This window comes from Magnolia sinica, chromosome 13 (assembly GCF_029962835.1).
Source record: "Magnolia sinica isolate HGM2019 chromosome 13, MsV1, whole genome shotgun sequence".
Classification (NCBI taxonomy): domain Eukaryota; kingdom Viridiplantae; phylum Streptophyta; class Magnoliopsida; order Magnoliales; family Magnoliaceae; genus Magnolia; species Magnolia sinica.
The window spans coordinates 6,269,404-6,280,426 of NC_080585.1; the positions used below are offsets into that span (position 1 = coordinate 6,269,404).

Genomic DNA, 11,023 nt, shown 5'->3' on the forward strand with positions numbered 1-11,023 from the left:
TGCGCCGGGAACCTAGGTGGGGCCCACTGTGATGTTTGTGAGAAATCCTACCCGTCCATCCGTTTTTTGAGTTAAATTCAGGATTTAAAGCCAAAAATGAACCATTTCCAAAATCTCAAGTGGGCCAAAAATGTGATAATTGAAAGTCCACGGTTGAAATATTCGTGGCAGAAGTTTCGAGTCATGCTAATATTTGTGATTTCAGTTGATCCCAGACTCCCAGTAGGAATGGATGGCTTGTAAACGTCACTGTCGAACCCAGGTAGATTTTAACGGTAGGAATTTCCCTAACCACATTTTCCTGTAGTACGGCCCACTTGAGCTTTGAATACGGTTCATTTTGGCATCATGTCCTGAAATGAACTCAAAAAACAGACGGAAGGAGGGAGGATTTCTCACAAACATCACAGTGGCCCCACCTGGGTTCCCAGAGCAGGAACTTGGCAGGAAAGCCTTTTGCGTGAAGTGGAATGAGTCATGTGTGCGGGGTCCGTTCATCGGGTGGGGCCCACCACAAAAATGCCATGATTCATGAAAACACGCGCGCACATTCAGTGGATCGGACTCATGTAAAGTCATCCAGGCCGTCTGAATATTGGACCACATCCTGATTTCAGCATAGATCGAAAATCAAAATGAGTGGATGATCTTAACCATCTAATTCCACCCTTTCGGATCTGCCGTCCAATACTTGGCTCTGATTACTGGAGCTTTCATTTGAGCCGGCATTACTTTTGCTTGTAATGCATACATGCGCCATCCAATCCAGTCAATCAGACACTCCCCACCAGGACAAAGATGCATCTCAAAATTCAGACCATTCCATCCTTAGGTGGACCATTCCCGCGGAAAACAATTTGAATTTCAAATTTCAGTTAGAAAAGAGAAATGCTTTCCCCATGTTTCAACTAGCCGTTACAGTCAAAGCTAATCCTTCAGAACATGTACATAAAAAAGACTCATCCTCCCAACTAATATTAATCTTATTCTGCGTCGAATTCAGAATCGTCAGTTGCATCTTCTTCTTCTTCTTCACCCTCAGAGTCGCTCACAACATACTTTGCGGGTGCACGATTCACTCTCTGCGACCGGGCCCTCGGTGGCGGAATGACCATGTTCGTCTCTTCATGGCTGGAAGAAGACGAGCTGCCTGATTCCGGGGATCCATCATCACCCTTCTTGCCATTGATCCTGCCCAATACAGAGCTACTCTTCTTGTTGAAAGGCGAAGCTCTCATCTTCCTCACCTTCTTCTCAGGGGAGTTTGCAGCATTTTCCGCTGCCTTCAGCATTCCAGTTGCCAGCTTCTGGTTCAAAACAACCGCCTTTACCACTCCTCTCTTTCTTCCCCCTGATGTCGCTGGTTTAGCTTTAGCATTTGCAGGTTTACGTGCTCCTTTCTTTCCTCCTTTTGGCATTAGCTCTGGCTCAAAATCTACATCGTAGTCATCGTTGTTCTGTTTCTCTTCTGGGATGGTTTTCATGGCGTCATCTTCACCATCGGACACCTCAACAAAGGTTGATGAAGACTTTTTGGCCGTATTCCTTCTGCTTGGCTCCTTCCTTGGTTCTTCGGTACTTTCTTCGGTTTCCATAGCTATAGAAGCAAGTAGAGAATTAACGGGAACTCTCCAATGCAGCAGATTTACAGCAAGAAAGATGATGCAATGGAATGGCATTGTGGTATGTTTGTGCAAGATCCAGGCTATTAATCAAGTCGCCCCACCATGCACATGAAAACAGCTGCTTAAATGGAAACGACGGATGGCCTGATGAACAGACTGGATCTCATGTGGACATCCACATCATACGGTCGAAAAACTGCAAAAGAAGGGATATGGGGGACATGGATGATCATATACCTGTTTGATCTGAAGGAGAATCAATGTTATATGCCGCCAGTCGTTCTTTCAGCTCGAGCACCTCATCATCTTCTTCTTCACTATCAACGGCAGTTGGCTTTTTCTGCTGAAAGACCCAAACCAAAAAGGCAATGAGAAGTCCACAAAAATAGGGAGATACTTGGGAAATAAGAAGTTTCAGGATTTACAAGCACACCTTTCTAGCAGGAGCCTTCTTCGGAGCTCCTCTGCCTTTGGGTTTTGTCCCCTCGGGAACATGTCCTACGGAGAGAAAAAGATAACATGCATTCAGATGAATGAAATCTTCAGGATGGCAAAAATCGTAACTGACAATCCACCCATTTTGGGTTTCAATTTCTGTGCTGCCGACTAGCGTGTACATCCAAACACTGGCTTACTGACAAAGACGATTTTTCATTCATCAGAAAAGAACGATGCTTACCAGTTTCAGTTGTAGTACTAACTGATACTACGGATTCAGCAACAGTATCTGCTTCATTAGCTTTCTTGGTGTTATTCTTTCTTGGGTTCTTTCCTACTTGTTTAGAAGCCTTAGCGAGAGGCTTGCCTGCCCTGCCCTCCATCTGTCCTGTCACCTCCTCCACCTGGGCTTCTTCCTTCTCATGCTCCTGCATCGGTTGAAAATCAGACAAGAAAGACCCAAAACAAAAGAGAGAGAGAGAGAGAGAGAGAGAGAGAATGGATGGTGATGTCCTCAAAATTGGTATGAGACGAGACGTACATCAAGTGCCGTAATGAAAGCATCAAGATCTTTCATCCACAGAGACTTTGGAGTTTCCTTCTTCAATTCCTGCACATCCATTTCTTGCTTTTCCTTTTCAGCCAACAGCTCTTGAACCTTTTCCAGCGTCAAGGTTCCAATCGGCATCGACAGTAGATACTCATAATCACTTGCTCTTGCAACTCTTCCCACCTCTGGTGTCTCTTCATTTTCTTCTGATTCCATTGCCTCGCCAGTATCAACGCCTTTGGTTTTAGGGAACGGTGTGAAACCCTTCTGCTGCAACTCGAGGACCAGATCCGCTTTCTTCCTGTTACTCACAATAATTTCTCCTTCTACCACCCCGATGATGAATCTGACTTTGTTAGACAATCTCAACAGTTTTATTTCAAGATTATCCAACATTACTTTCTGCATGAAAGTATCAAGCAAGTCAATACCACCATCTTCTCAATTACCCAAAAGAAAAAATGAGGGGCCTAGATCAAAGCTTGCTCACCTTTCTCTTTACATAGAACTCGAGTCTTAAATGAAAGAATTCTTCAAGAACTGCAATAAAAGAAGGCACGGTGACAAGAAAGCATATATAGATTTAAGAAATTCATAGAAAGTACATAGAATAAGCAAACTTACTTTGTTCAGGACAATCATATTTCTTGATGACACCCCTTGCATCAAATAGATGCATGTTGGTTGTGCTGATCGAGGTGGTCATCTTAAATCTTTTCATTAATCCTTCTTGCTTGGCAATATTCATGTTCTCTTCAGACAGCACAACCTCAAAATGGACTGTTGTAACACCACTGTTCTGTCTGTAATCCTGCACAAGGAAACTCTCAGATGAGGTTCCAGATTCAGGGAGAGTTATGATATGATGCTCCATGAAGAGACTAAGAAATGGTATAAATGGGACCCTCCTTTCAGTAACCTGAGGTGGTAGGATCTTCATTGGACAGGCCATGCCTTACCTCCCACTATCAGATGATCCTTGCAATCCGATAGAGAAAAAATTTGGAGAGTTAAACCATTTCCTCTTTTGTGGAGTTGTTAGGCCAAACAAAAATTCCATGGAGCATTGGACATTTCCTCTTTTGTAAAAGAGGCTTCTTATGAATGATAAATGAATTGGGTTTCATAAATTACCTTGATGAATGGATCCTTGATCTTATCGGTCCCAGACATCATGGATTCCAAGAATTCTTTGTAATCCTCCGTCCATCTACGGATTGGCAGCTCCGTAATCCTCAACGTCGTCTCATCAACTTCTTCTATGATCCCATTTACAGTATATGTCATACCGCCTTCCTTTGTTGTTGATTTCTCAATCAGCCCCTGATTTGGATAAGGATACTCTCCGAATATTAACACCACAAAACGCGAATTCCAAACCAAAGCTATTAAGCAAAGCTATTGAAGGGTAAATTCTGAATTCTGAACTTAAAGCTATTGAAGCGAAGCTATTCAAGGGTACGCTGAATTCCAAACTAAAGCTATTGAGTGAAGCTATTCAAGGGTAAGTTAAGGGAGGGAACCTTGAATCCTTTGTACCACGGATCCATCGGCTGCATTGGCTCGTCATTTAACAAGCATCTCAGGTTTGCAACAATGTCTCTTGGATTATAATTAGGAATGTAGGAGCTCCAACCTGTTCCAATTCCTTCACTTCCATTAACCAGAACCATAGGCAGGATAGGCATGTACCTGCATCACAGAAAAGGAATAGCGTGTTAAAAGATAAAGATTTCCTTCATGGTAACTAGTAGAGGCCCCCATGTTTAAAGATTTTACCAAGTGGGTTCAATAGATTGCCCGTCTTCATTCATGTAGTCCAGAAGAACATCATCGTCCTTTGGGAATAAGAACCGTGTGAGAGGCGATAGACAAGTGAATATGTACCTGGCACTCGCATGATCTTTGCCTCCCTGAATGAAAAAGCATGTGTGATCAGTGATACAACAAGATGGGCGTATAAACCTGAAGTTGCAGATGGAGGATATTGCATGCCAATTTGGCATGTGTGCAGGATCCAGGATGTTCATTTGGTCTGCTGCTATGTTTTTGCCTTTGCCCAAAAATCAGGCTGGAGTAGTCATCAGGTGTGCCATACATTTATAACAAATGGATGCTTTTAAAGAATCCTGATCAAGACCCATGACTCACTAATGACTGGAACGGTCAGATTTTCAGATAAAGGCATATAAACTGTGGGGACCATATTGGAAGAACGCCCCCAAGATCTTGTATGTGCACATGTATATTAATAACATGATGAACAGTGATTATTCTTATTCTTTTGAAAAAATCACCTGGTGCCGGGTGCCAAACTGGCCGAGCGGTTGCATAAGGTTTATGTTGTTACTACCCACATAATCCTGAGCCATGCCGATTATGGTACTAGCAAGACTCTGCTCACCATGATGGTAAGCTGAGTGCTCAGATACATAACCAGAAAACTGTGCAACCTGCATCGAGAAATAAAAAGGATGGTTAGTTAATTAATCTTCTCTCAAGTTTCTAAGAAATTTCTTGAATTTGGATGTACTGACAGTAAGCATACCTTCGCCTCTTTGACAAAATTCTTCTTGAAAGAACTAAAAAGGATCTTCCTTTGGCCTGGTTTCAGGCCATCAACCATGGATGGGATTGATCGTTGCAAATCCGCCATGGAAAACAATATAAGCTCCTTGTTAACAAAGTCACTGTACTTGATGCGCTTATCTTTATGCTCAAGGTGGGTCCCCGGCTGCAAAGATGAAATCTTCATCAGAACACTAAAACCAAAAGATGGATTTTTCAATTGCAAAACTTAGATGGTATTCATCTTTTACCTCGAATTGGAGGAGCCAGTTCTTCCTTGCTTCAATCTTTTTCCTGCTGAATGCAAGTTCGATTGCATCCCCATCTTGTTCATCCATCCACATAAACTCTTTCTTGTGTTTATCAATTTCTCTGAAATATTCCTTTCCTTCATTTGCTGTACTTGTACCCAACCCCTGCAGGAGAGAGACACAACAATGAGGTATAGCAGGAAATGAATCGCTGAATGGAAATGGAATAATCACATTAGGATCAGTTTTGAGTTAATATATAGACAACAGACCTTGTAGTACTTGGTAGACCAGTCTTTGACATTTTCTCCCAAGCTTTCCTTCCATGATTCGAACTCTGGCATGTTGTAGAAGGGCAATACTTTCTTACTCTTTTTATGAGTTGCCTGTGCAACAATCACACAGCAGGATTTAGACATGGATAGAAGCTTGAAAACCCAAAAGAAAGAAATGACTCAATTACAATCAGATCCTCATTGTTTGTATTCTCATTTCATCTCTCTCTATTTTGCAAGTCACATTAGCCCTAATCAACTGAGACCAACCTTCACAATAGGCGTTACAAACTCCACCAAGAATGAAGGAATCTTGAGCAGCGATGGCCAGAACATATGGAAGAAATTTATCAGCAGTCCCTTAATGTGGGACCCGTCATGATCCTACATCAGCATTAGATTCAAACTTTAATTATGAAAGAGAAGGAATTACACCACTACAATCCTACACCAGCAAGCTACAACAACAAATTCTGTAATCAAAGGAGAAAAAAAGGAATGGATCTTTTGGAGCTGAACCTGATCGGTCATTATCATTAGATGGCCATATCGCAGAGACTTGACGCTGTCATACTGCCGGCCCTGCTGCAACCCGAGAATTTTCTTGATATGTTGAATCTCGGCATTATCCATTATCTGCTTAGCACTCGCTTCTCGAACATTCAGGAGTTTCCCTCTCAATGGAAACACGCCGTAGTGGTTGCTACCTACAACAGAGATCCCGGCCACCTGTGCACGTAGAAACCCAACTGTAAGCTACAAAGTTGAGAAACTATAATAACTTTGTGAACTCATTATACCACTTACAGCTAGAGCCTTAGCCGAATCTCCTTCCGTCAGAATCAAAGTACATTTCTCAGCATTTCTCTTCCCAGCCTCATTAGCATCATTAAGCTTCTTAATATCAGTAATCCTTCCAATCTTGCTTCCATCAGTTTTCTTCATATCTTTGCTCTGCTTGAAATCCGCCCACGAGAGAAGATTTTCCACGACTCCAGATTTGGCCACTGAATCACAAGGTTCAAAACAGGCCACCTAAAACTTTATACTAGTTTCATTACATAAGAAGAACGAGGTATGCATGATGATTGGGAATCATATGAGACTGACCCTTTTTTAGTAATTCTTGAGAAAGCTCGCATTTAGATCCGAAACTGCTTTGACGAGTCGTCAATGTCTCTTTCGTCTGCGAATCAAATGCAGGGTTGTCAATGAGTGCATTGACGAATACCCACAAATGGTTCTTCACGGTGTGAGGCTTCATGTTCGCATCCTTGTTTTTCTTGTTTACTATGGCCACTAAATGGTTTGCGATCTGGTTAGTCACATATTCAACATGGGTTCCACCCTTGATAGTGGCGATTCCATTCACAAAGCTGACCTGATAAAACCATCCAAAAGAAGTTCCAATAAATTCATTTACAATCTAGAAATGCTAATATGATGGTCATTTGAAGACAATCTGAAGTGCAGTTCCCAACTATTGGAAGAGTTAATCTGGTGGACCATAGGCCAAAAACTGTAATGATTGGAGAACTCATTGCAAGTTTTGTTTGTCGATTGTAGATTAAGCTCATTTTTTTAGCTAACCATCCATTTTCAAGCCACTGTTCGGATGGTTACAACGATCCAATCACCTTTGCTTTCGGTCTGTGGGCAATCCATGCGGTGTCCCACCAAGTCCACAGTCAGGACCAACAAGGAGCCAGTTCATTTAAGATGTTCCGGCCTGCACTTCATGAAGCTCCATGAAGTGCCTCGATCATAGTAGCAATGAGTGTTGCATTGCATTAAACATGTTCCGGCCCACACTTCATGAAGCTCCATGAAGTGCTTGCCTCCATCATAGTTGCAACCCTTCACACAGTGCTAGTCAAGCAGAATCAATGGATGGAAGTAGTTTCTGAATACCTGTTGAAAGTGCCCATCACTCAAACTCACGCAAATTTCCCACCTGTCATTGACCTTCTCCGTGATCCTGATAACATAGCCAGGCAAAGAAAAACGAGAAAATCAGCTTCCGAAATTAGGAAAAGTTGGACAGGGGTAAAATTCTTAAAATTTTAAACACCAACCTCGGTACGGATTCGACGTCACGGGACTTAGCAGCAGATTGTAGGTAAAGATTAATATAATCAAGGAACGATTTCACGGGCACCTTCTGTCCGTTCAACTCAACCTTTACTGTCTTGCCAAGGCATCCAGCTACATCGACTACTCGTTTCTTCATTAAAGCAACAACGTCATCTTCCAAATGGGTCATATTGAACTTTGCCAAGTCAGGCTTAAAAGTAACTTTGGTCCAGTTTTCGCCTCCCTTGCACTTAGTAATGGAGGGCTCTGATTTATTTCCCATGTTGTTTGTGAAAACCTTAGCAGCAGGAAAAATCAAAAGGGCAGATGTATGTAAGAAAAATGGTGAAAGCATCATAAGTTCAATTCAGAGAAATGAGTGAATAATTGAAATGTTGAGCCTTGATTTCAATTTTAATAGAAAGAAAATAAGGCTGTTATTGCCAAAGAGGAACGACGGCCTGCAACCCATTGTAGGTTCGTGTCAGCTGCAATGAATTACACGTGCCAATGTGTCAAGTGTCTATGATATCCAAGCAGCGCGAAAGGTGGAACCCACCCGAAGATAGCCCGATGGAAAATCAGGCCAGCGAAATCATCAGGACAGCCATCTCTCAGATGAAAACAATGGAGGTCTTGAAGCAGTCCCAGCCAACAGACTGATCCAATGTACACATGTGACCTCCCTGTGGATGGGACTGACCTGATTTTCTCAACCAGAAATCTTCATGGTGGGGCCCATTTTTTGAATGATGGTTCATATGTCGATCACCGTTGCCACATTGACATGTGTGAAAGGGGTTGTAACTTAAGCTCACCTACAACTAGTAGGTACTCATTGCTCATTGCTAAAATATCCAAATGTCAATCCCATCTAAAAGGGTGAAATCCATATAGTACATTTTCTGTTACATGAACATCAAGAAATGGAAGTGTTGCTATGACCCTAACCAGATTGTCAGACAGTAAGTGGAAGATCCAGACTGTTGATCTGATGGGCACACACTTGATAACCCAATATTTTCCAGATTGGAATATCCTGACCTTTGGACCAGCTGCCCACGAATTGATGATTAACACAAAACAAAAGGCAGCAATCCTCATTTAATTGATGAAGGCCAAAGATCAAATGGTCAAGATCTTCCAATGAAACAGATCTTTGGACATTCTCCCATCAATCAACTGTCTGATCACCACCAAATCAAGGGATCCTATCATTCCTTGACCCAAGAAATGGAAAGAAACAAGAACATCAATCTTAAATCATCAGAACCCACAAATGGAAACTGAAAATTAGATCCTCATTTTTAAAAAGAAAAAGAAAAGAAGAACATGAAAAAGAAATTCATTACAACAATATCAAGAAACCTAGACCTTCGGATTGACAGCAATACCAAAGAAACAAAAAACAACAGAAGTCTAACATGTGATTGAAACAAAAGAAGATAACAAATCGACCCAAGAAATTGAATCCAAGATCTATAAAATACCTGTTTATACTTCTTCTGCCTCTTCCCATCAGCAGTTTGAATTACAAACTCTGTCGAGAATATATTCGTCAGCTTTGCTCCATACCCATTCCTCCCGCCCGTTGTCTTCTTCACATTATCATCGTAATTGCTGCTCGTCAGCAAATGCCCAAAGATCAACTCAGGCACATAGACCCCTTCTTCCTGGTGGACCTCGATAGGCACTCCGTCCCCATTGTTGTAGATGCTGATGCAATTCTCTTCGGCGTTGATTTCTACCTTGACAGAGTCCATCGAGGGGTCCCTCTGTTTGTTGTCTGCTGCATTGACGAGGATCTCGTCAAAGATCTTGTAGAGGCCCGGGACGTATGTGATGGAGCGGTGGACCATCTCGCCACCCTCGTAAACCCAGAGGGTTTGGGTGTGTTTCTCGACCGACCCAATGTAGGTGTCAGGACGGAGGAGGATGTGCTCCAGCTGGGTCTTTTTCTGATAGGTCTCTTCGATTGTTTTCGCAGGCGGGGGGCCGGCGTTGAAGGCGCTGCTGGTCTGGAGTGGGAGCTTTTCGGCCATGGCTACGGGGAGGACAGACACGGAGATAGTGTCTTTGAGAGAAGGGAATTCAGATGGAGAAAATGCGACCTAGTTGGAAGAGCGTTTGATTTATAAAAGGATGGAATAACGGTAAAGATATTTGAATTTTGAATTAAAGCGGGATTTGAAATGGACGGTGAAGGGATTTGAAATGGGCGGTGAAGGTGGGTTGAGGGAATCGGACGGATGTGTTTTGTTGGTCTTGGGATTAGTAAAATAGAGACCCTGGACTTGATTGAAATACGAAACTGCCCTTTGGATCTCTCTTGGGAAGGGAGCGGATTAGGTGCGGCTAGGGGTACACATTTAACCGGTAGAACGGTGGATCCAGACCGGAACCGACCAAACGGTCCGGTTTGGTTCGGTTCTAGAGTGCACCGGTTCTGGTTCTAGTTTCAAAAATCAAAGAACTGGTAACATCGATTCGGTTCTTGATTTGGGAGTATGTAGAACCGAACCAAGCCGTGAACCGATCCGTAGAACCAAACCGTGGATCCGATCCGTAAAACCGAATCGATGTATTTTTGCACACCTTATAATTATTTTCTCTAGAATAATTATTTTCGTAAATGTATTTTTGCATACCTTATGCAATATCTAAACCATTCATCAAATGGACCACAATATGGATGGACATGGGCTTGCAATTAGGCTGGATTATAAAAAGCCCAGAACTGTGGAACCGATCCGGAACCGAACTGGTTTTAACGGTTCGGTTCCAGTTCGGTTCTAGGGTGCCAACAGTCCGATTTCGGTTCTAAATTTCCTAGAACCGTTAGGAACGGTTCGGTTCTGATTTCACCCCAAAACCGGACCAAACCGACTGTGTACACCCCTAGGTGCACCCGTGGCCGGACGCGGATTTCCTGCGAAAGCCTTTCGCAGTAAGTTCCTGCGCTGGAAACTTGGGTGGGACTTAACGTGATGTTTTTAAGAAATCCACCCCGTACATCCGTTTTCTGAGCTCAGTTTAGGACTTGAGACCAAAATTGAGAAGGATCCAAGACTCAAGTGGGCCGCACTAGAGTAAAAGGTGGGTAGAAAAATTCCTACTGTTTCTAGGGTAGAAAGTGATGTTTACATGACATACATACTATTAATAACGTCATTCCTACTTGGATGAACTGAAAACACAAATATTAGCCTGATTCAAAACTTTTGTGTCCCACGAATATTTCAA

At 42.6% G+C, this 11,023-nt stretch overlaps 1 protein-coding gene across 2 annotated transcripts; it reads right to left on the bottom strand.

The window, feature by feature from the left end:
* Window positions 1-856: 856 nt before the first annotated feature.
* On the bottom strand, window positions 857-9,896 carry LOC131222577 (DNA topoisomerase 2-like). Of its 2 annotated transcripts, none has more exons than XM_058217706.1 (21): window positions 9,271-9,896; window positions 7,783-8,078; window positions 7,619-7,685; window positions 6,818-7,088; window positions 6,515-6,714; window positions 6,227-6,436; window positions 5,978-6,091; window positions 5,705-5,818; window positions 5,433-5,597; window positions 5,162-5,347; window positions 4,911-5,066; window positions 4,393-4,526; window positions 4,137-4,305; window positions 3,748-3,936; window positions 3,238-3,424; window positions 3,104-3,153; window positions 2,605-3,015; window positions 2,305-2,491; window positions 2,059-2,123; window positions 1,863-1,965; window positions 857-1,597 (listed from the first exon to the last, which is right to left on the bottom strand). In XM_058217706.1, exons 1-21 carry the CDS (start codon window positions 9,820-9,822, stop codon window positions 984-986), a joined length of 4,440 nt encoding a protein of 1,479 aa, XP_058073689.1. In that variant the 5' UTR covers window positions 9,823-9,896; the 3' UTR covers window positions 857-983. The 2 variants fall into 2 exon arrangements, with proteins under 2 accessions (XP_058073689.1, XP_058073688.1); XM_058217705.1 differs by having other exon boundaries at window positions 1,863-1,968.
* Between the last annotated feature and the right edge of the window lie 1,127 nt (window positions 9,897-11,023).

Bases quoted from the DNA above. Each gene is read 5' to 3' on its own strand.
- LOC131222577 (XM_058217705.1), bottom strand. From the start codon at position 9,822: ATGGCCGAAAAGCTCCCACTCCAGACCAGCAGCGCCTTCAACGCCGGC. The intron at 8,079-9,270 runs GTATTTTATAGA...CCTGCTGCTAAG, and splicing joins GGCAGAAGAAGTATAAACAG to GTTTTCACAAACAACATGGG. The intron at 7,686-7,782 runs GTTGGTGTTTAA...CTATGTTATCAG, and splicing joins GACGTCGAATCCGTACCGAG to GATCACGGAGAAGGTCAATG.